This window comes from Eretmochelys imbricata, chromosome 3 (genome assembly GCF_965152235.1).
Source record: "Eretmochelys imbricata isolate rEreImb1 chromosome 3, rEreImb1.hap1, whole genome shotgun sequence".
Classification (NCBI taxonomy): domain Eukaryota; kingdom Metazoa; phylum Chordata; order Testudines; family Cheloniidae; genus Eretmochelys; species Eretmochelys imbricata.
The window spans coordinates 98,782,350-98,808,363 of record NC_135574.1 but is presented as its reverse complement, the minus strand read 5'-3'; the positions used below and the strand labels follow the sequence as shown (position 1 = coordinate 98,808,363).

Below are 26,014 nucleotides of genomic sequence, written 5' to 3'. Positions count from 1 at the left end.
GTGCCACACTGAAAAATGCAATCAATGTTTTATAGGTAGGTAGCTATATACAGCAGGGCTTGATGGTCCATTGCCCTGCACCTTGTGTCATCATTTACAACACTGCAGAGAGGGTGTAAAATACTGCCATTCTGATCTGGTAGCATTTTACATGCACTTTACTCTCACGTTGCTCCGATATAAATGAAAAGACAACGTGCAGGACAACAGAGAACCAAGCCCTATAACATTGGGGTATATTAGGTCTCTCTATCATTCTCTCTAACATACCTATGAAGATATTAACGTACTTATACAGAGAATGTAGCGTCCTTTTTTAGCACTTACTGAAGTTTCTCACCTAGCTCTCTGTTCACTGACAAGGCAATGTTGGCTCCTTTGTACATTTGAACACTTGTAAACCTCACCCTGCCAGATTCTGAGCACTTCCTGAGAGATGCTGAAAGCCCAAATGACTGCAATGTTCTGCACCTTACAGCATCAGGCCCATTATGCCTAGCATACTTTAAACAGGACTCCTTTATTCATCCTTTCAAACATTGAAAGACATATTTAGCTCTTGATGGATATGAGCTGTTAATGTTATTCCATGTCAATTTTAGGGTTTAATGCCTATTTTTAGGCTGTTTTGCATTGTTTGTGTTGCACAGTTGCAATTTGTCCTGATTACCTGTTAGCTGGTTTAATAGTAATGGTACCTGAGTCCGTACCAAAGTCTCTGGAAATTTAGGCTGAGTAAAGATGAAATGAGTACTCCAGGATTTTACCCAACGCAAAAATAAAAATTTTAGTTTTATGGTGCCTATCTGCTTTGATGTTATATGCACCTCACATGGAAAGAAAATCACAAAATGAAAAAGCTTCAATTAAAATTCAACAACAAGATAAAATCCAGATAAAACATTAAAACCAGTTCATTGTGGCCTGCCAATATATTCAAGTATGCATAGAATAAAAATCTTATATACTAGGGGCTTATTGGATCCCTATCTGTGTTCTGTTTTAAATAGAACAATGATGTGAATGCCTGGAGGGTGGGAAAATCACAATTAAATTAGTTCCTATTCATTTTCTCTTTTTTAAGAAAATGCCTTATTTCAGTTCATGATTGACTCAGTGTTCAAGAATACGTTCTGCAACCTGATTTTTATGTGCTTTTGAGAATACATAAGGAATTATCACAGAAAAATGAAATTCTGGGCTCAGAACAAACATAATATCCAATTTCCAAAATTCCAAATTCCAAAAAATAATAAAAGAGAAGACAATTTGAACACACAAAAACTGAAGACAGGAGCTAGCAAACAGAGCTGTAAACAGGGGAGTTTGAGTGGGAGTTCTGTTGGAGGAGAAGGTATTTGTGTGTGCTTGGTTTTGTATTGGTAGTATTTGTATGTGTAGAGGTTTGTAGGGGCTTTGTGCTGGGAGAGAAGCTGAGCCCTGATTAGGGGGCGGGGCTTCACTGACTAGGGGTCCTATAAAGGTAGCAGCCAGTCAGGCAGCGGCACAGGAGCCAGCAAACAGAGGAGTTTGAAAGGGGAGTTTGTCTTGCGGTGCTTGTGTTGGGTTTGGTTTTGCTGTGGGTGGTGGTGTTTTGGTGTGGTTTGTGTTTCCCAGAGTAACAGGATTTAGGTGGGAAGGATATGACAGATACAGAGGTGGCAGTGGGAGTGACCCATGTAGCAGAAGACACAATGAAGATGACTGGATGTGGAAGCTGTGGTATGTACATAATCCTGGAGGGGGCACCTGGTAAGAGTTTTGTCTGCATGAAGTGCCGTCTGATAGAGCTGATGGAGGAAAAGATCCGAGGTTTGGAGATGCAGGTGGAAAGTCTGGTAGAGTTTAGGAAGGGGTTTGAGCAGATTATGGAGCAAAGACATGAGGTATCTGAAGGGAAAAGCTCAGACTTGCAGATGGAAGCAGGACTAGGGAATTCTGAGGGGAGACTGGGTGAGGAAAGTGGTCAGTGGAAGCATGTGACTAAAAGAACTAGGCAGAGGAAAAGACGGGCTAGTGAAGGAGAAATAGAGCTTAAGAATAGGTTTGCAGAGTTGGAAAATGAGGAAGGGGCTCAGCAGGTAGTCACTGAAGGTGACAGGGCAAGGAAGAAGAGAAGAGAGGTTAGTCCTATAGGAAAAGGGGAAGAGTTAATGGAGATTACACCAAATATGAGCCCCAGGAGGATACAGGATGGGTTAAAAAGGATTACAAGGGAGAATGGGAATGGAAAGAACTTGCAGCCAGAGGGAACAGGGAATAGACTGGAGAATAGTACAGTCACTAGGAAAAGGCAGGTCTATGTGATTGGGGACTCTTTACTGAGAAGAATAGATAGGCCTGTAACCAGAGCTGATCCAGAAAATAGGAGGGTGTGCTGTCTTCCGGGTGCTAAGATACGGGATGTAGACCTGAGGTTGAAAAGGATTCTAAAGGGAGCGGGAAAGAATCCCCTAATTATCCTTCATGTGGGAACAAATGATACGGCTAGATTCTCGCTGGATAGTATTAAGGGAGACTATGCTAGGCTGGGGAGGACGCTTAAGGAAATTGAGGCTCAGGTGATCTTTAGTGGGATTCTGCCTGTTCCTAGAGAAGGGCAACAAAGGTGTGACAAGATTATGACTATCAATAGATGGCTTAGGCAGTGGTGCTATAAGGAGGGCTTTGGGATGTATGGCCATTGGGAGGCATTCATGGATAGAGGACAGTTCTCTCGGGATGGACTTCATCTGAGTAGGGAAGGAAATAGACTTCTAGGATGGAGGCTGGCACAACTGATTAAGAGAGCTTTAAACTAGGAATTTGGGGGAGATGGTTGGGAGATGTCCAGGTAATCTCCACGCCAGAATTAAGCATAGAGTGGAAAGAAAATGAAGTAAGAGTGGATACAGCTGTAGGTAGGAGGAAGGGCAGTGTAGATACAAGTCTAATAGGTTATACTGGTAGTAAAATAACCGTGCCTAATAGGGTACAGAATGTGAGTGAGGCTAAACAGCAAAAATTAAGATGTTTGTACACTAATGCAAGGAGCCTAGGTAACAAAATGGAGGAACTAGAGTTACTGGTGCAGGAAGTGAAACCAGATATTATAGGTATAACAGAGACCTGGTGGAATAGTAGTCATGACTGGGCTACAGGTATTGAAGGGTATGTGCTGTTTAGGAAAGACCGAAATAAAGGTAAAGGTGGTGGAGTAGCACTGTATATCAATGATGAGATAGAATGTAAAGAAATAAGAAGCGATGAAATGGATATGACTGAGTCTGTCTGGGCAAAAATTAAATTGGGGAAGAAAACTATTAGAGCCTCCCCTGGGATAGTGCTTGGGGTGTGCTATAGACCGCCGGGATCTAATTTGGATATGGATAGAGCCCTTTTTAATGTTTTTAATAAAGTAAATACTAATGGAAACTGTGTGATCATGGGAGACTTTAACTTCCCAGATATAGACTGGAGGACGAGTGCTAGTAATAATAATAGGGCTCAGATTTTCCTAGATGCGATAGCTGATGGATTCCTTCAGCAAGTAGTTGCTGAACCGACTAGAGGGGATGCTATTTTAGATTTGGTCTTGGTGAGTAATGAGGACCTCATAGAGGAAATGGTTGTAGGGGATAATCTTGGCTCAAGTGATCATGAGCTAATTCAGTTCAAACTGAATGGAAGGATTAACAAAAATAAATCTGCAACTAAGGTTTTTGATTTCAAAAGGGCTGACTTTCAAAAATTAAGGAAATTAGCTAGGGAAGTGGATTGGACTGAAGAATTTATGGGTTTAAAGGTAGAGGAGGCCTGGGATTATTTTAAATTAAAGCTGCAGAAGCTATCGGAAGCCTGCATCCCAAGAAAGGGGAAAAAATTCATAGGCAGGAGTTGTAGACCAAGCTGGATGAGCAAGCATCTTAGAGAGGTAATTAAGAAAAAGCAGAAAGCATATAGGGAGTGGAAGAAGGGAGGGATCAGTAAGGCAAGCTACCTTATTGAGGTCAGAATATGTAGGGATAAAGTGAGACAGGCTAAAAGTCAAGTAGAGTTGGACCTTGCAAAGGGAATTAAAACCAATAGTAAAAGGTTCTATAGTCATATAAATAGGAAGAAAACAAAGAAAGAAGAAGTGGGACCGCTAAAAACTGAGGATGGAGTGGAGGTCAAGGATAATCTAGGCATGGCCCAATATCTAAACAAATACTTTGCCTCAGTCTTTAATAAGACTAAAGAGGATCTTAGGGATAATGGTAGCATGATAAATGGGAATGAGGATATGGAGGTAGACATCACCATATCTGAGGTAGAAGCGAAACTCAAACAGCTTAATGGGACTAAATCGGGGGGCCCAGATAATCTTCATCCAAGAATATTAAAAGAATTGGCACAAGAAATTGCAAGCCCATTAGCAAGAATTTTTAATGAATCTGTAAACTCAGGGGTTGTACCGTATGATTGGAGGATTGCTAACATAGTTCCTATTTTTAAGAAAGGGAAAAAAAGTGATCCAAGTAATTATAGGCCTGTTAGTTTGACATCTGTAGTATGCAAGGTCTTGGAAAAAATTTTGAAGGAGAAGGTAGTTAAGGACATTGAAGTCAATGGTAAATGGGACAAAATACAACATGGTTTTACAAAAGGTAGATCGTGCCAAACCAACCTGATCTCCTTCTTTGAGAAAGTAACAGATTTTTTAGATAAAGGAAACGCAGTGGATCTAATTTACTTAGATTTTAGTAAGGCGTTTGATACGGTGCCACATGGGGAATTATTAGTTAAATTGGATAAGATGGGCATCAATAGGAATATTGAAAGGTGGATAGGGAATTGGTTAAAGGGGAGACTACAACGGGTCCTACTGAAAGGTGAACTGTCAAGTTGGAGGGAGGTTACCAGTGGAGTTCCTCAGGGATCGGTTTTGGGACCAATCTTATTTAATCTTTTTATTACTGACCTGGGCACAAAAAGTGGGAGTGTGCTACTAAAGTTTGCAGATGATACAAAGCTGGGAGGTATTGCTAATTTAGAGAAGGACAGGGATACCCTACAGGAGGATCTGGATGACCTTGTAAACTGGAGTAATAGGAATAGGATGAAATTTAATAGTGAGAAGTGTAAGGTCATGCATTTAGGGATTAATAACAAGAATTTTAGTTATAAGCTAGGGACGCATCAACTAGAAGTAACGGAGGAGGAAAAGGACCTTGGAGTATTGGTTGATCATAGGATGACTATGAGCTGCCAATGTGATATGGCTGTGAAAAAAGCTAATGTCGTCTTGGGATGCATCAGGAGAGGTATTTCCAGTAGGGATAAGGAGGTTTTAGTACCGTTATATAAGGCACTGGTGAGACCTCACCTGGAGTACTGTGTGCAGTTCTGGTCTCCCATGTTTAAGAAGGATGAATTCAAACTGGAACAGGTACAGAGAAGGGCTACTAGGATGATCCGAGGAATGGAAAACTTGTCTTATGAAAGGAGACTCAGGGAGCTTGGCTTGTTTAGCCTAACTAAAAGAAGGCTGAGGGGAGATATGATTGCTCTCTATAAATATATCAGAGGGATAAATACCAGAGAGGGAGAGGAATTATTTAAACTCAGTACCAATGTGGACACAAGAACAAATGGATATAAACTGGCCACTAGGAAATTTAGATTAGAAATTAGACGAAGGTTTCTAACCATCAGAGGAGTGAAGTTTTGGAATAGCCTTCCGAGGGAAGTAGTGGGGGCAAAAGATCTATCTTGCTTTAAGATTAAACTCGATAAGTTTATGGAGGAGATGGTATGATGGGATAACATGGTTTTGGTAATTAAATATTCACGGTAAATAGGCCTAATGGCCTGTGATGGGTTTTAGATGGGGTAAGATCCAAGTTACCTGGGAAAGAATTTTCTGGGAAAGAATTTTCTGTAGTATCTGGCTGATGAATCTTGCCCATATGCTCAGGGTTTAGCTGATCGCCATATTTGGGGTCGGGAAGGAATTTTCCTCCAGGGCAGATTGGAAGAGGCCCTGGAGGTTTTTCGCCTTCCTCTGTAGCATGGGGCACGGGTCACTTGCTGGAGGATTCTCTGCTCCTTGAGGTCTTTAAACTACAATTTGAGGACTTCAATAGCACAGATATAGGTGTGAGGTTTTTTTTGTAGGAGTGGTGGGTGAAATTCTGTGGCCTGCGTTGTGCAGGAGGTCAGACTAGATGATCATAATGGTCCCTTCTGACCTAAATATCTATGAATCTATGAATCTATGACAAGGGCAAAAAGTATGAGTTTTGTAAAATGTAACTCAAAAGTGTTTTAGGCTAGATTGGCTATTCATTTTATCCTTTAAACAAAAGACATTCTTTGTTTCTGAATAGATTGTACCCTGACTGCTTCTATCGTCTCAATTTCAATAGGAGGTTGTGAACCAGCATGTCCAAGGCTTTCTATAAGCCTTGATGAATACTTTTCAGAGTCTATGTATGATTCATGGCAAAAAGCAGTGGAGCTGCTGATTAAACATTTAGGACCATACTAAAATATTCAATAAACCCAGATCTTTAATCTGTCACAGCAGCATCCCCAACCTTTGGCAAATCTGCAAACTTCGAAACTGACTAAAAGAAGTCCTTCAGAGCCTTGCTGTGGATTTTCAATGATGGTATTAAACTGTACTGAAGATTTTACAAGCATCTTGAGGCTTGTGAAAATGGGAGGCCAGAATGCTAGGGAAATGAGAAGTCTGGTAGATATTTTCAAAAAAATAAAACAAAACAGCTACATAATTGATTGGCACCATAGCAAGATTCAGCTCCTGAGATGCGACACAAACCACCATAACCCCCCGAAAGGTAATGTTAGTATACGTACAAATGCACTCCATGCCATCACGCACATGCTGGTGCTTGCAGCCTGCACAAGTCCACCCTGTGGATCCAGGTTTGCAAGTGCACTGTCCGGTGACAGGGTCACAGGGGATAGGCAGTGAACCGTATGGATCACACTCACATTCTTGGCAGGACCTTCCTGGAGTTCTTGGGTCACCGGTGTAGCCAGGGGAACATCTAGACATTATAAATATCAACACAGATTTGTCCTCTTAAGAATGCAGTGTATTATATTTATCTTGTCAGCAGTTGGCAAGACTATACCAAGTTGAGCACCCAAAAGCACAAGCCTTGGGATTTTTTGGGGCACTTTATGAACAAATATATATTTATGTAAGGGAGAAATTTGCATACCACCTGACCAACTGATTATAGGCACAATCCTGTGATCAATATGTGGGTTTCAATCAGGACAGCAGGGTTGGGCAAAATGATGCCAAGGCCTAATGCTCCCTAAAAGCTTTGCAGACACTCAAGCCCCATCAGAAGTAAAACTCTACAACAGACTGACTTGAAATCTCCCCCATGATCTACCTTTTATCAAGAGATTGTCTGGCTGTTGTGTTTAAAAGAGAAATTTGTACTAATAATCTCCTGATAACTGTGATCAGCTTATTCATACTGTGTTATGCAGCTATTTGTTGTTATGGGTAGAACAACTGCAGTCTCTTTGGTTATTAATAAATCTAACTGTAAATTTCTTCCTTGTGGTCAAGGTCAAAAAGGCTTCACTAACAGCCAAAAAGGGAACTTTAGGATGACATCAGGACAATTTATATGTATAACACATAATTTTAGATAAATATATCATTTTCTTTAGCTCCTGGAGTACAATGAAAAAAGAACATGGAGTAAAAAAAGACTAAGCCAATAGAATTTTGGAATTAACATTAATGAGTTTATCCACTCTCATTTTACAATAGAAATTGTTAAACTACCTGATAAATCCAGATTTTAAACCATATACAGAAGAGGAAATAACTTATCAAAAGAAGCATATTTAGAAGATACTTAATTATTTACTGACATCCACTGAAAGGCATTATGCCTCTTTCTACTCTGTCCCCTTTCTAATTCTCTCTCTCCATCTCATCCCACACAATTACCATACCTTTCACAGTACTGGCCTTCATATCCAGGTGGGCAAGCGGTACACCGGTAATCACTGAGACCTTCCGCAACACAAGAAGGGCTAAAGCTAAATCGGGGGAAACAAAGAATAAAAAGCCATTTCTACTGTACTCCATTTATATACCATCTCATGCTAAGCAGCTGTACAGGGCCACTAATAGAGTCTCCTCTTCAATGTTAATATCAGGATTTTCTTACCCACTATGTACCTTCTTTTTTACCCGCTAATGTACCTGTTATGTACATCTAGTGGAGAGATACTCATCAGTGATCACAATTCTTTTATAAGTCCCTAGCTGTGATGTGAATGGTGTCAAAGGGTGAGCAGCAAAGGGAAAAATTCTGCTATTTTTCCAGCAACAGTAAATTTTCCCACCTCAGCCATACTTTGCTGATTTCCATGTCCTCTGGTCCTTGTTTTGTAATGTAGCATCTGCTGGAGTATATGGGTGCCTCTGCCCTCTGATGAATAGAATCAGACCTGCTGAAGTGTTACTTCTTCTTCTTCTGATTATTATTATTAATTATTATTATTATTATTATTACTACCATAATGCCTAGGATTTCTAGTTGTGGACCAGGACGCCACTATGCTAGGTGCTGTGCAAACAGAACAAAAAGAGGCTCCGTCTCCTGCTGAACCATGGCCACTGGGAGCTGCAGGCAGCCATGCCTGTGGATGGTCAATGTAAACAAACTGTCTTGCAGCCCGCCAGTGGATTGCCCTGATGGGCCACAGGTTGCCCGCCACTGGTCTAAGTATAAGACATGGGGACAATAGATGTATGAAGACAGACAGGGGAATTCAAAGAAACAATGAGAAAGTATTGGTCAGCATGATAGGCAGTGGTGTCAGCATACGTGCTACTCCTGGGAGAATTCTGTGCCAAAAAATTAAAAATTCCGTGCCAAAAAAGTAAAAATTCTGCACACAATATTTTCAAATTCTGCAAAATTCTGCATATTTTATTTGTCTAAATAATGTAATATAATCACACTGGTTTCAATTACTTAGGTAATTTATTTAAACTACAATACAATAAATGGAGAATGGGAGTGAGGAGCACTGGAGAAAATCCCCAAGCCCCAAATAGTAATGTAGCTAGGTTTGATCCTTAATTTCTAGTTATTAGTCAACCAACATATGCAGCCAAATGCTCAGTGTTACATCAAAGGCAACTAAAGAGCAAGTGAGGGCTGAGGAATCAAACTCATAATTTATATTGGTTACTGACCACCACCAGAAAGGGCAGTAGCAAATAGTTCATGGAGCATATTTTTTCAGTCCAAAACATTAGACCAGCTCTAATCACTAAAGCACCATAAGCATTTATAAGGCCATACTGTCCTTTATACCACTCTGGCAATGTGAAGGAACCTTAAAACTTTTTCACCTGTTTTATACTTCTGGGGGAATTCACTAAGAACAATGGGAACAACTGACTAAGCAGGCAGGCTGCTACATTCTGCTCTGCCTAAGGGGACGGAGCCTGCCCCATGCTTACCTCCTCAGAAACACCCCAAAGACCTGCCCCTCCATGCTGAGCATGCCGCAGTAGCGAGTAAGAGGGTCAGAATGTCTCTCTCTCTCACACGTATGACTGCCCAGCCCCACTCCCGGTGGTGATTTATGTCTCTACCAGCTGCTCCGGGCACCTGAACCCATCTGCCTGTGCTGGTGGGGAGGGGTGGGTGACCACTCTTGCAGCTTCCCCATTAGAAGTCATTCTTCTGTGGGGAGGCAAAGAAATCTGTGGGGGGCATGAATTCTGTGCACGTGCAGTGACGCAGAATTCCCCCAGGGGTAGCCAGCAGCCTAACCATTGTCAAGGTTTTTGTAGGCATCATGGCAAAGGAATGTTTGAGGGAGGATTTTGAAGGTGGATAAAGTGATAGCTCTGAGAATATTTACAGGGAGTGCCTCCCAAGCCTGAGTGGTAGCAAGGGAGAAAGCACAAAGGTGCTTGTTTGAAAATTTAACTAACAGGTGATGGAGGCTGATGTCAAAGGCTGATTTGGAGGTGGGAGTTGACATCTTGATAATGGGTGACAGATGATAGGTAGCATGTGGATAGGCCATGTAGGGTCTTAAGAGTGAAGATGAGTAGTTTATGGTTAGCGTGACAGAGAAAAGGGGCCAGTGGAGGGATGCAAAGAGACGGTTGACATGGTCAAAATGAATGGCCAGGAAAACTATCTTTGCAGGAGCATTTTGAATAGCTATGAGCAGGACAAAACTGTGTTTGTCAAGGCCAGAGAAAAGGATGTTGCAGTAATCAAGACATGAGATGAACCAGAGTTTTAGTTGTGTGGGTGGATAGGAAAGACCATTATCTTAGGGCTTGTCTTCACAGGTAATTGATGCCAAAGTTATGGGCCTAATAGGCAGGCAGAATGGTGGTGCTGGGAGAAGGCCTTGGGAAGAGAGGGGTAGATTATGAGCTCTGTTTTAGCCATGTTGAATTTGAGCTGACAGCTAGACATCCACAAGGAGATGTTAGAGAGAGGCTGAGATTTCAGTTTAGACAGAGGGAGACAGGTCTGGAATAGAGAGGTAGATCAGTGAGTCATCAGCAGAGAGGTGACAGCTGATTTGTTGTTTGTGGATGAGATTACCCAGAGGTATGGTGTAGAGGGAGAAGAGAAGGGGACCAAAGACAGAGCCCTATGGAACCACAACAGAATGTTGATGGGCAGGATGAGCCAGAACCTCTTGAAGACACTCTGAAGGAGCGATCAGAGAGGGAGGAGAAAAAACAGCACAGGATAAAGTAACAGAAGCCAAGGGAGGATGTGATTTCAAGACGAGCATGGCTGATGATGTCAAAGATGGCTAACAGGCCAAGGAGCCTGGGGATGGAATACTGGCTCTGAGCTTTGACTAGGAAGAGGTCATTAAAGTCTTTGGCAAGATCGTTTGTGATGATCTCACACTCTTGCCCTAATACTACCCTATTGAAAGAATAATTTGTTTTAGCTCAAGCAGTGAATGTGTGTATTTTAGACACAGAATATAAGGAGTTCTGTTCACGATAAATTGGTGACTGTAGTGTGTACCCACGAAAGATGTGTACAGTAGCGTGCTATTGGAATATTAGTAAGTCAGGATCCTGTACTCACAGTTTTAAAAAAAAATAGGAGGGGAGGAGGGAGACACAGCTAAGCATCAAAATGGTGCTTGTGCTACAAAATGTATCAACCTATTTGTGCAGGGAGTGCCAAACCAGATTAATGCTGAAAAAGCACTGAGGAGCTGGTGGCCCAGAACTCCCCACTTTGGTACAGTGCAGTCAGCATCCTTATAATGCATTAAATCAATAGTGCTTGAATGAGTAATAAAAATTACACCTTTGCATAAAATGTAAACAAATTGATCTACTACTCACAAACTCATTATCCAACACATTTTCAACTGTGTAAAAATAGATCCATACACCCATAAGCAACTTACTCCCTCCAGTTTTTCAGCTCATCATATTTGAAGCTGAAAGCTGATTGTGCAGAAAAACAAAAACATCTTTAAAAACTTAAAGCCTTAAACTTAGTTGTGCTCTTGAAAACTTAAAAATAAAAATAACTGAATTCTATTTCTTCAAAAAAATGTTATCGTGTCAGTCTGTGTCATCCAAGTACCAGCTCATGTGTAGTTCACCTAGGTGTCTGTAGCTTTATTATTACGGGGCTACAATAGAGTGGCTGAATCTGATTTTCCCCCCTCTAATATTATCTCACAGAGCTTGTAACGAGAAAGTGGAACAAATATAAATCAGGCTGGCCGTTATCAAATCAAATCAATTCAAGAAAGCCTTTTCTGTTATAAATAAGGCACGTGGACCATGTCCCAGAGGTTAAAGCGCTGCACTGCTACAGAAGAAACCTGGATTCAAGTTGCATTCAAGTCTTTCATTGGCTAGGCTGATAAGACTTGGAAGAGCTATGGAGGTTGCACAGCAATTTCCTGAGGAAAAGGGAACCTTGAATCATCCTTAAGTAATTGCTTTGGTTGATCTAGACTCAGCATTTATGAACTCTGAAAGAATTCTTGATGCCGTTTGCTTCACATGAAAGATCACTGAAATCTTGGGTATTGAGGATGGAAAGAGGAGCCGTTCCCACCCAAAACACCAAAACCACCCCCAAAATTATAAAATGATGAAGACAGAAGATGACATCTCAAAGGGAAAGTGTACTGACCAAAGTACTTATTAGCACATCCTAAAGGTCAATCAATGAGAAAGAACACAGAATGTGGCTTTGGAGAAAGCCCTCGGCCCTCGGCCTTTCAAAAGAAAGATCATGTGCCATAAACCACTTAAGAGGCAACAAAGAATGATTCCTGATGGCACCTAGGGCTTCCCACCACAATAACAAACAAATCTCAAGTATCATTTGTGGGAAACAAGGAGAGAGGGAGATGGGAAGGTTCATTAGCATAAGGCAACCAATAAAGTGGATACTGCAGTAACTGCATTGTGATTAAACTATTCTATCCTTCACAAATTGCCTAAAACCTATGTAATGTTAAATAAGGAATCAATAAATTGCACAGCAGAAAGGCACTGTAATACATTTATACCAACACAATATATGAGCAAAAGACTATTTACAGCTCCCTTGTGGCTACATTGTACTTGAGCTCTGCTCTAGCTTCACTTATGAGAAACCTTTTGTAACACACATTCATTATCTGTGGAGCATTGCATTTTCCACCCATTATTAATTTATTCATCATTAATTAGCAAGGGAGCAGTCCCTGACTCTTTCAGCAAGATCAATTAGCGAAAGTGGATTGGACATTTTTAGCGGGCACTTATACTGTGTACAGCTGACTGAGAACACTGAGTGAGACCAAGACAATGTTATTATTGGCTGGAAGAAGCAGCTTAATGCCACAGGCTTACTTGTTGCTGGGAATGGTTAGAGGACAAGCACAAGGATGGCAGTCCTCTGGAGAGCCTGGGACGTTCCCGTAGAATCCGACTGCGCACCTCTCACAATGATCGCCAGCGGTGTTCTGCCTGCAGTTCTGTGAGGAAGGAGGGAGAAAGAAAGCAGACCATATTTTGTTCCCAGCCCAAGGGAGTCAGACATTCTTAGATACAAGGGATCTTTTTCACTGAATGAGTTCTTCACTACTGTCTCTGATGCAGTTCTCACTGGAGCTGCCTTCTTTGAGACTCTCCAAAAGACATGCTGTGTGTGTTACATATGGGTTTACGTGGAGGAGGAATGGAAGCCTGCAACTAGCCACATGTATTCCTGCAGTTTCTCATCCTGTTCATCTATCTTTCCCTTTCTTTCTCTGCTACAGCCGTCAAAGTAGGAGAAACAACTAACACTCCATCTTAATGTGTCACCAGTGCAGGGGATGTTATTGTCTATCAGAATAGCACGTTGTTTAGTGTGAAACAAACAATAAGTTGCGTATTGGGCTTACAGGGGTAATGGGGCAATCACCTCTGGAGTGCCTCCAAGTGGCGAAGTGCAGTATCACAGTCCTTTTCTCACCCTTGGTGCCTCCTGCATGCTGCTGGCTGACCTTGATGGGTCTTCAGTGGTTTGGCCCTGTGGCCCAGTCACAAAATTCAAATGAACCTCTTCTGTTCAGGCTCCCAAATAAGGCCTGTCCCCTGCTTGGGGTTTATACCCCTTTACCTGTGGCTGCCAAGGAAAGCCGGGCCTCTCCACTACTCTGGATTCCAACCCAGGAACCCTATAAACAGCAGACACATACTTCTTACTCTAGACCATTGCTGCTATTTCCCTAGGCACTTCCGACCCAGCCCCTTTTATCTCCATTCCCCAGGTTCTCTTGTATCTCCAGGCTAAAGAGGAGTACCCTTCTTCAACAGGTTTCTTGCTTCAACCTGCCGGAGTTTGGGGGAGAAAAAATTACACTACGTGACTGGAATCCCTAACTCAAGAAGGTCATTCTGGGAAAACTCTGAAGATAGGTTCATTTTTTGGTCTGGCAACCTTGACAGTGTCCCATCTTTAAAGCAAGAGATTAAAATATGACCTCCAGATTTTCAATTTTGGCACACAGCAGATTAATTTTAGAAGAACATAGTGCACTAGGTTAGGAACAGCCTACGATTTATACCTGACATATAGATGTTTCAGGGTCACACATATTACTATGTCCATGGCATTGACATGCAGCACAGGTGCCTAGGGTTGGGCCAGGTCTCCTGCCAGTTGATCTAGAAGGCAGTCTATAAAATCCTGGAGAACATGCCTACAAGAAGGAAAACAGATCATCACATAATAGATGGAAACTGGGAGTACGGCAAGCTCATCTTCACCACCAGCAGCTTTTACAAGTTGCCAGGCCCCCAGCTATGTTAAAAATAATATACAGTACTTTACAAATAGCGGAACCAACAAAAATTGGAAACATTATTGCAAAATCCCTGGAACGCTGCCTTGGCACCAGCCTTTTCATAGTACAGCTACAGAGACCTTTCATTCACATGCAAAATACCCAGTCTTTCTCACTGTGCATCAAGCATCCTTCCCTTCATATCTTGAGAAAGAGGGTTTATTTTCAAAATAAAATTGTTGCACGGGCTACAGGGAGCAAGCAGGAGGGTTCTGTTTCCCTTGTCCTTGGTGGGTTTTTCAGAGTTGACAAGCTAATATCTGCTTGATGGATAACAAGCAAATGTCCAATGACACTCAGCAAAAACATTCTTCATGTATTATTTATATATGTATAATTTAAATACTATAGAAGTAAAGAATTAAAAATAATAAAAGCTCTAATAAAATTTATTCTTGATCTGGTTTTTTCCACTTGGTAATAAAATTCTGAGAACCCACCAAAGATGGTTAGGAAAGCTGACATGTGCAAAATCAAACCCTTCATCTTCATTTCAAACTTATTATGTAAGTATATCAATGTGGATCTCCAAAAGCATACAGCTATGACCATACAAAAAAAACCTAACGAAAGCAGGATTGTTTTGGAGAGTCATCCCATTAGGAGAAAGTGTACCTAGATAAGAGAAACTCTACAACCTCAACCCCCACAAACCCACCCCAGGGATCTTCTACATGCCTCTCAAGATAAACAAGGGAACTGGTGCACACCCTTATATCATGCAACAGCACAGTTATTGAAGGAATACTCGGTCTCACAGAAACAATCCTCAAACCAATCACCACCAAAAGGGCCAGTTTCCTCCAGGACACAACCAACTTCCTCCAGGAACTCTGCAACATTAACAACTTCCCTCAGAACGCCATCCTTGCCACCATGGATGTCACTTTCCTGAACACCAACATCCCTCACCATGATCATAGAATCATAGAATATCAGGGTAGGAAAGGACCTCAGGAGGTCATCTAGTCCAACCCCCTGCTCAAAGCAGGACCAATCCCCAACTAAATCATCCCAGCCAGGGCTTTGTCAAGTCTGACCTTAAAAATATCTAAGGAAGGAGATTCCATCACCTCCCTAGGTAACGCATTCCAGTGTTTCACCATCCTCCTAGTGAAAAAGTTTTTCCTAATATCCAACCTAAACCTCCCCCACTGCAACTTGAGACCATTACTCCTTGTTCTGTCATCAGCTACCACTGAGAACTGTCCATCCTCTTTAGAACCCCCTTTCAGGTAGTTGAAAGCAGTTATCAAATCCCCCCTCATTCTTCTCTTCCGCAGACTAAACAATCCCAGTTCCCTCAGCCTCTCCTCATAACTCATGTGTTCCAGTCCCCTAATCATTTTTGTTGCCCTCCGCTGGACATTTTCCAGTTTTTCCACATCCTTCTTGTAGTGTGGGGCCCAAAACTGGACACAGTACTCCAGATGAGGCCTCACCAATGTCGAATAGAGGGGAACGATCACGTCCCTCGATCTGCTGGCAATGCCCCTATGTATACATCCCAAAATGCTATTGGCCTTCTTGGCAACAAGGGCACACTGTTGACTCATATCCAGCTTCTCGTCCACTGTAACCCTAGGTCCTTTTCTGCAGAACTGCTCCCGAGCCTTTTGGTCCCTAGTCTGTAGCAGTGCATGGGATTCTTCGGTTGTAAGTGCAGGACTCTGCATTTGTCCTTGTTGAACCCGATCAGATTTCTTTTGGCCCAATCCTCTAATTTTTCTAGGTCCCTTTGTATCCTATCCCTACCCTCCAGTGTATCTACCTCTCCTCCCAGTTTAGTGTCATCTGCAAACTTGCTGAGGGTGCAATCCACACCATCCTCCAGATCATTTATTAAGATATTGAACAAAACTGGCCTGAGGACTGACCCTTGGGGCACTGCACTTGATACCGGCTGCCAACTAGACATGGAGCCATTGATCACTACCCGTTGAGCCCGACAATCTAGCCAACTTTCTATCTACCTTATATGATGGCATTGCTGCCTGCCTCAAATATCTACAACAATGGAAAAAGCTCAGAAATCCATTCCAAACACATTGCCAAACTCATCCATTTCATCCTCACCCAAAACAACTTTACATTTAAAAACAACACTTTGTCCAAACCATGGGAACAACCATGGGTTCCAGGATCACTTGTCAGTATACCAATCTCTCCTTGGGCCACCTTGAGGAAGAATTTCTGGACAAATGCAGCACACATCCATCAATGATATTTTCATCCTCTGGACAGACAACCCAAACTCCCTCATAGATTTTCACCACAAGTTCAACAACCACCTCCCATCCAACAAACTCTCTTTAGAACACCTCCACACCAGTATCAAGTTCCTGGACACCTCAATCAGCTTTAACAATGGAATATTACAGACCACTATATGCAAGAAATCCACAGATCACCACATCTACCTACACAGATCCAGTAACTACACTAGACACTCTAAGAAATCTGTTACCTACAGCCAGGCACTGAGATACCACATAATATGCTCTGAAGAGGAAGTTCAGGATACATACCTAAACACACTTAAAACAGCCTTCATCAAACAAGGACACACCACCAGAGAAGTAGATCTCATCATAGAATAAGCCATCCAAATATCTCAAAAGAATCTGTACAGAAAACAAACCCCACTGACTGCACACTCCTAGTTATCACGTGTCACCCCACAATAGAACCTATATGGGGTATCTGTTATGCTAGCAGACCCAGCTGCCAGCTCATGCCAAGGCCTCTAAGTCTCACTGAAGACTGACAAATGCATGGCTGGAAACCAGTCTGGCTCACCTGTGTGTTAGTGTTATTAAAATAGGTATTAGACTTATAGAGCTATATTTGGTGTTTGGACTTTATGAAATGCTTGTGAGTTGCTGGATGAATTGATCTCACTTATAATATCTGTATCCCATGTTATAAGGTAATATTTAAGTGTTTGCTTTGTAACAATAAAAGTGTTTGCTGTGAAGCTGGAAGACCCCCCGACCCAGTCAGAGGAAAAGCATTACTAAGTATGAAATACTAGTTTACCACACAAGGTGCAGTCTCCTGTCCAACAAAAGAAGACCTATAGACACCAGATGAACGATTGTGGAACATCAGTGGACAGAAGACCTTGTTGACTGCTCCTCTCACACCCATGAAGAGCGGATGTGCACAAACCCTCATCTCATCACAGTTTGAACTCTGGGGGAAGGGAATAAAAATCCCTGACCCAAAGATCCTGTATCATTATGCTGCTTGGAATTTGGAGATGGCAATATTTTATGCATAAGCAAGGGATCCCCAACATGCTTGGATATCAGTCCTCACCCTCAAAGAAAACCCGCACAACACTTTCAAAAGACTAGCCTGGGAGCTTAAACTCATAACTTTGCTAGACACTAAGAATTATGGACTGAATTTATGGCTTATTACAACAATCTATACCCAATAACAACCTCCCCCCCCCGGCCTCTTCCACCTCTTCCCTTTCCTCCCTATGACTAGTGGGGGGTGTAAGTAAACCGACCACTTCACCTTGATAGGTCCCTTGAAACATGCGTTAACTACATATGCTAAACAAACTATTTAGCAGTGACACTATGAGGCCATGTCTACACTACAGTCCTATATCGGTATAACTATGTCACTCAGGGGTGTGAAAAATCCACACTCCTGAGCAACGTAGTTATACCACCTTAACTCCCCTGCCCCGGTGTAAACAGCGCTGTGTCAACAGAAGAAGCTCCCCTGATGGCATAGTAGCATCTTCACTAAAGTGCACGTGAAGACAAGCCAGGAGTAAGTTTCCCAGACTGGAAGAAGAGGTCTGTGAAAGCTTGAAAGCTTCTCTCACTCCAACAGAAATTGGTCTAATAAAAGATATTACCTCACCCACTTTGTCTCTCTAACATCCTGGGACCGACATAGCTACAACATCACTGCATACTGAATATTGTTGTGATAATTGGTGTAAGGGACCATCTATCACAAAGGCAGACTTGCCAAGTGGTAAGATAGACCAGAATCCCCAAGGGGCTCTCTGCGACTCCATGTTAAAACTGTTCAAGTACTTGAGGAGCTCACACTTGATACTTGGTTTGTATCTAACTATAGAACACACAACCAGTTTGGTTTCTGGCAGTGTGCCCTGAGGTTGGCATCTATGTTTGTGAACCACTCTAGACAGTATCACAGTATCAACAATTACAACCCATCCTTGAGGGATCACATCCTGAAATAAATCTTTCCTGAACCCCTACTTTTGGTCTTCAAACAACGCCCCCCCACACCCAACTTTGCCAAGTTCATCAGAAGAAGAAAGCTCCCACAGACTAGGACAAACCAACTCAAAGTGAGACCAGACGCTGCCAGAACAACAGATGCAAAACCTGCAAACATATTTCCAGTGTTAAAATGATCAATACCTTCCACGACACACCTTTCAAGATTCATGGGTCCTACGCATGCCTAATGCAACATGTGGTGTACCTCATCCAGTGCATCAAATGCCCTAACAACATCTATGTGGGTGAAACCAGACAATCGCTATGCTCTCAAATGAACTCACACAGAAAAATGATAAAAGATAAAAACACCCTATCAGCTGTAAATGCTTTCTACAAAAAACAAAAACAAACAAAAAACCAAAACCCAACTCCATATTTAACCTGTTAGTCCTCATCCTCAAAGGAAAACTGCACAAAACCTTAAAAGGACAAGCCTGGGAATTTAAATTCATAACTCTGCTGAACACTAAAAACCATGGACTTAACTGAGACATTAATGTTACAGCCCATTACAACAATTTGTAATGCACCCTGCTGCCTATGAACCCTCCATTGACCTATGACTGCAGAAGTGTTAATTGCCCCCTTTATTTGAAGTGGTCTACAACCCCTCATGCTTAACAATCTGTCCCATCTTATATTTAGCTTGTACACTCTGGTAACTATCTCCAGGCCGGAAGAAGAGCTCTGTGAAGCTTGAAGCTTGCCCCTTCCACCAACATAAGTTAGTTCAATAAAAGACATTACCTCACCTACCTTGTTCCTCATAGATAAGATATTCAGTTTTATAGTATCATGTACAATGGAGCAGGTCTCCAAATCCTATTAAGGGTGTCTTAATGAGGTCATGTCCTACTCTTGATGAGGATTTAAGCTTTTCTGAAGGGGTGGGAGTTCTCCCTCCATTACATGGCAGTAAAATCGATGCAAAGTAAAACAGAAGGGAAATTGAAGTAAAGGCTTTGCACTATCAAAAGTGGGATATTTGAGTGGAGTGTTAATTGACATGTGCTTGACTATGCTCGTACAAAAGCCTGTAGCAGTATGTTAAGTTTATAAGCATTGGTGACCCATTCAAGAATCTAAGTAAGAGAGAAAGTAGAAACACAATTATTTTCTTTAGAGTCAGAAGTAAGTAATCTCAACTCACTTTTATTTTGGTTTAGAATATGTTAAAATCAGTGAAGCACAGAAACAGTCTATCTACCTTTACCATGGCTTGTGAGGAATTCTAATTTAGAGGAATAATCTCAAATGGAAGTAATTTTGCTCCTTACTATAGATTCTTAGTTTTCCCCCTCAAAAATGTCCTTGTCCAAAACAAACTGGTACAGTGGGACCCTTTACAAGTGCTGAGAGCCCTTAGGATTAGGGTACATATATGCAATTTTGGTAAGTCCTCACCTAAGTGGAAACTAAATCATTTGTCTAAATATGCTATTGACATTCTTCTCATCTGTATTGATTTGAAAATTATGAAATGATCCAGAATATGGTTATAATATGAAGTAAATTATGAGGATGTTGAATGCATTTTCCACAACTATCAGGAAAGGTCTTTTTTATCCTTATATTTTGGGCATGCACTTGAATACCAATTTTGGACACCAATGTCACCTCTGAAACATCTGAGGCAAAAATACTACATGCATAGCTCTTACAACTGCAATTTTGGGATATTGATTAAACCAAGCCGTAGAAATGATTCCAGATGATATGACAAGCTTTACTACCTACTACCATGTGCTAGAAAGTAACTGGGTATCAGATTTTTCTCTTTTCCTATTGGAATACGGGGGCTTAATCCTTTATAGAATATTAAAATTAAATATATATATATAGTGAGAGCATTCAGATTGCACAATTAAGCAGGAAATGGCAACACTGTAACTTCAACCTTGCCTCTCCCTCCCAGAAAGTGTGCATAATGATACAGTTCTAATTACATTACCACATATAAGAGCTGGGTGAACACTGGATTTTTTGGTTTGTTTGCAATTGGAAAAATTGAAAACAAGCTTTGGTTTGATTCACAAAATTTTCAGAGAATTGAAAAGTTGAAAGAATTTTGAGTCAGGTTGAAGTGAAAAGGTTTCATTTTGACCTGATTCAAAAATTTTTGTTTTGATTTTGGGCATTATGACAAAAGCCCAATTTCCAAAACTCAAAATACTTCATGAAATGGAACTTCCATCACCTACACAGCTCTGCTTTTGGGTGTTTGACTTTGAAACATTAATAGTGTTCTTTTAATGAAGTTTTTTGGGGTGTAATAATAAATAACTTGTGTGGTGAAAAATTTCAAAGAGATCACTATTTGTTTGTGGACAACTCATGAGCTGAAAATTACGTGAAATTCACCAAATAACTACTGTGCATATTTTTTCGTCTATAGTTTGTTCATGACTCATAGTGAATATTTAATATTTAAAATTCAAGCTGTTTTTATTGAACTCAGAGGCTACCTGTTGTTTCTATTCCCTGACTGCATGAATGCATCACTTAGATTAATTTTTTCAATATGAATTTGCACAGGTATAAATTCAAAATTCACTACAGGGAAAGGTTTTGTAATATCCACTTACAAATCTTGGTTTTGGGGGAACATTCCTGCTTGTAAATACACTTGATAGAATATTTGTTCAATACAAGCAAAAGGGATGTGAATGCAGTTAAAAGGAATTTTTCTTATTTTTCTTATATAGGCTCCTATTACCCCCCAGCCCCTGTCCCGATTTTTCACATTTGCTGTCTGGTCACCCTAGTTTTAAAACATTCAAAATTCACTGACAATTTTTGGCTGCATCCACCCAGCTGCAGTGATAAATAAGAATGTGTGATACTCTGTCAGTTCATGTCTGTTTTGCCAAGTACCTAACTTCAAATTCACTGCAGAGAATTAGCCAAGAATATACCAAGCCAGTGGCAGTATTTGAGCATTTTAAGAAATAGCCATGAAGTGATATTTGTAGGCTAACCTCCAGAAGATAGTGATAGCACAACAACCAAGGTATTGCTAATACAGAAGAATCTCAGAGTTACAAAAACCTTGGGAATGGAGGTTGTACGTAACTCTGAAAAGTTCCATAACTCTGAACAAGATGTGGGTTTGGGGGCTGCAGCCACAGGGCGAGGGTGTGTATGTGTGTGTGTGAGGGCTCTGGATGGGTGGTGGGGGGGATCGGAGCTTCTGACCCTCGAGGTGCCAGGGGTAAGGGCGCTGAGGGCTTCTGCATTGCAGGAGCACCAGGGCTCAGGGCTTCAGACCTGGGGGGAGCGCTGGGGCTCAGGGCTTCAGTCCTGCAGCTCCATTCCTGACTTTTGCCCTGCAGGAGGCACTGAGGCTCGGGGCTCCCCACAGCTCCGCTCCCAGTTTCAGCTGGGGGGGTTGGGGGGGAGGAGTAGGGCTTGGAGCTTTAGCTATGGGGGACCCACTGGTACTGAAACTGGCACTCCCTTCATAGCATCATAGACAATTAGGGTTGGAAGAGACCTCAGGAGGTCATCTAGTCCAACCCCCTGCTCCAAGCGGGGACCAACACCAACTAAATTATCCCAATAAGGGCTTTGTCAAGCTGGGCCTTAAAAACCTCTAAGGATGGAGATTTCACCACCTCCCTAGGTACCCCATTCCACTGTTTCACCACCCTCCCAGGGCCGGCCCACAACATTTTGGCACATGAGGCGGGGAGCTCAAATGACGCCCCCGTGCCCCCTCACTTGGGCCAAAACTTTGAAAGGTCTCAATTCTGCCTTCTTCCTGTTCTACTCCTCTCATGGTACAGCTCTGCTACTTACCCCAATAAAGGAGAACTAACAACTTAAAATGCCTTGTTCAAAAATTTTAAGTAACACTTAACTTTCAAAGGTTTGAACAGCAAATGTAACTTTTCTTGTCTGCATAGTAAACACTGGCATTTTTATCTGTTTGAATAACCAAAGAGGTGCTTTCTGTGCCTTCTTGGTTGCAAAGATTTGAACTGCTTCCTGCTGAAGGTCCACAGTCTGGGCCAGCTCATGCTCTATTGAGATGGCTGCAAGGCCGACCAGCCTCTCCTGTGTCATTGTGGAGCGTAGATGTGGTTTTATTAACTTCAGCTTGGAGAAGCTGTGTTCTCCACTGGCAACTGTTACAGGAAGTGTTAGAAGTATGCGCAGAGCAACAAAAGCATTTGGAAAGAGGGTGGTCTTTATTTGTGCACATATATTCCAGAACAGCCTTTGGAGTTGATCCTGCTGAAATGTATCTTGAAAGGGCTTTCAGTTCATCACCTAAATCACGCACATCAATATCGCGCATGTCACCATGTGTCATCACTGTCTCTAGTGTCCTGCATTGCTGGTGTAGGTCTTCCTCAGGTAGAGTGAGGAGTTTTGGAATATCATACAACATCCCAAATATACTGCTGTGTTTCTTGAGCTTCATGAAACGTTCTTCAACTGACTGTATTGCACAATCTAGCACCTGGTTAAAGAATTGAACTTTGAATTGTTGTTTGGAGTCTCTAATGGGATTATCCCGTGCCTCGTAATCAAAATGTCTTCTTCTTCGGGGACTCTTGTATTCTTGAATGGGTGGGAAAATAGCTTCAGTGTGAAGTTCCTCTGGCAACTTCTGTGCACTCTTCAGAACGTTTTGAAATCCCTCATCTGACTGGTAAGACTGTAGGTATGACTTTGCTTTGTCCAGTTGTTCCATTGCTCCAGATATATCAAAGTCAATGCCTTGGAGTCTCTTGCTTACAATATTTACTTCAAACAGTATGTCATGCCACAACACTAAGCCACACAGCAATTTGAAGTTATGTATGTTTCTGGTGATTCCATTTCCCTCTGCCACTGTTCTCCCATGAACAGTTCCTGTCATAGCATTATCCTCCATAATGGCAACTATGGCATCATCTATCTTCCCAATTTGGTGTTTGATAGGCTTTATCGCCTCCTCTTGACTTTCCCATCGTGTGGCACTCAGTGGTTTTAGTGTCAGAGAGGATGTTCCCAGATGGTGCTTCAAAATCTGCCATCAATGAGTTGATGCAGAGAAAAATACATAGATGCTTTGATTTACATTTAAAAATTCAGCAGCCTCACTAGAAGCTGATGCTGAATCACTGACCATCAAGTTCAATGAATGAGAACTGCATGGGACAAAAAAAGCTTGAGGGTTTAACTCTCGGATCCATGTCTGCACTCCTCTGCTCTTTCCTCTCATGTTGGCACCATTATCGTACCCCTGACCTCTCATGTCAGCTATCACAATTCCCGTATCTTCCAGCATTTTAAGAAGCACATTTGTCATACCAGCTCCTGTAGTATCATCAAAATCAATAAATTCTATAAAATGTTCTCTGACAGTCACCGTTGAAGGGACATTTTCTCGGTTGTTGTTACAAAACGCACCATTAAAGCCATTTGTTCCATATGGCTGATGTCAGGTGTGCAGTCCAGAATAACAGAGTAATATCTTGCTGACTTCAGATCTGCCACAATTTTCTGTTTGACTTTTGTTGCCAGTAACTGTATGATCTCATTTTGAATTGTTTTTCCAAGGTAGTGGTGTGTGTACATTTCTTGGGTGGTGACTCTTCTTAGATGCTCCTGGAGTACAGAATCAAACTCAGCCATCAGCTCCACAATTTTAAGGAAGTTTCCATAGTTTGGCACATTCAGCTGATCTGAAGTGCCACACAGTGCTAGGTTTTGGGTAGCAAGCATTCTCACAATGGCAATGAGCCTTTTCAGAACATTTTGCCAGTAAAGAGACTCTGATGCAATCTTCTCTTGATGCTGATCATCTATGGTGGCCTTTAACCTTAGTTTCATCTCAAGCTTTTTCCACCTATGGAATGCTCTCTGGTGATTTGCTGCCTTCTCACAGCATGCCGGATTTCTAGCCAGATTTTTCCAGTCCTTTGTTCCTGTAGAACCCGATGTGGCTGGAACATTAGACTGGAAGAGTTCGCAACAAAAACAGTATGCAGCTTTCTGGGGTTTTGAGTACATAAGCCATGGCCTCTCCACTTTGTCACGATTGGGGATTTCATGTCGGTAATGTGTTGGATGGAAACTTCTATTTTCATTGTCTTTGGGTAACGTGAAGTTTTTCACTTGCTCTGGCCCATGCAGTACAAGGAAGTCCCTCAGGCTACTGCTCAAGTGGGTCCACAGTCCTGGATCATCTAGACTTACGGAACTAAACTCAGCAGCAGGTGTTTCTTGCACCTCCACCACACTCTTCTCTGATCTACACTTTTCTTCAGAATGTGCAGGGTTACATCCATTTGAGATGGAGATATGGATGCTGCAGTAGCTGCCAGGTCACCTGCACTCTGACTAACTGGAAGATCAGGCATCTCCTCACCACTCACATCCTCACTGGGGCCAGAAGGCTTGTCGTGAACATTTGTGTCTATGTATCTCAGGAGAGCTCCTTCCTGCTTAGATAGAAAAGCTTCCTTTGCTTTCTTTCTTTTTCTGAATGCTGCCCCAGAGGGGCGTTTTCTTCTTTCACTCATGACTGCTGTTCTGTGCCAGCTATAGTGGCTCTCAACACTCAATTAAAGGGGACAAATAAACAGGCTGGTAGCAGGGCCTGAGTGAGGGAAGATATCAACGTCTTAAGGGCCTAACTGGCTCCTACTACTTCAGCTGACTGCCTGTTCTCCTCCAGTGGGTTCAGGGAAGCAGCAGGAAACAGGAAGCTCCCTGAGAAGCTGATGTTAATCAGTCCAGGCTCCTGAGGGTGTTAGAGAGGTACACAAGAGGCTCCTCCTCCTCTCTCTCCCTGCAGCTGCTGCTGCTTTCTGTTATTACCTCTCACCTTTTCTCCTGCCTGCCTGTTATGCCTCTTGTGCCCTCCTTCCTCCAGCACAGCACTCCACCATCTCTGTGCACCTAGAGCAGACAGAATACATATGCACCAGCAGCAGACACAATTTTCTACATTCTGGGTCCTAGTGGCGCCCTCCCCCCGCCCCAGTCTGGCATCTGAGGTGGCCGCCTCAGTTCGCTTCATGATAAGGCCAGCCCTGCACCCTCCTGGTAAAACAGTGTTTCCTAATATCCAACCTAGACCACCCCTACTGCAACTTGAGACTGTTGCTCCCTGTTTTGTCATCTGCCACCACTGAGAACAGCCTAGCTCCATCCTCTTTGGAACCCCCTTTCAGGTAGTTGAAGGCTGCTATCAAATCCCCTCTCACTCTTCTCTTCTGCAGGCTAAACAAGCCCAATTCTCTCAGCCTCACCTCATAAATCATGTGCCCCAGCCCGCTGATCATTTTCGTTGCCCTCCGCTGGACTCTCTCCAATTTGTCTACATCCTTTCTGTAGCGGGGGATTTGAAAACTGGATGCAATATT

At 42.2% G+C, this 26,014-nt stretch overlaps 1 protein-coding gene across 1 annotated transcript in view; it reads right to left on the bottom strand.

The window, feature by feature from the left end:
• The window catches only part of LAMA2 (laminin subunit alpha 2), a 340,783-nt gene that overhangs the window by 114,395 nt on the left and 200,374 nt on the right, over positions 1–26,014 (bottom strand). The window contains exons 29-32 of the mRNA XM_077812149.1: positions 14,095–14,229; positions 12,893–13,017; positions 7,972–8,058; positions 6,844–7,037 (exon numbers count right to left, since the gene is read on the bottom strand). Coding sequence (XP_077668275.1) covers positions 6,844–7,037; positions 7,972–8,058; positions 12,893–13,017; positions 14,095–14,229 — 541 coding nt within the window. The remainder of the gene's footprint in view (positions 1–6,843; positions 7,038–7,971; positions 8,059–12,892; positions 13,018–14,094; positions 14,230–26,014) is intronic.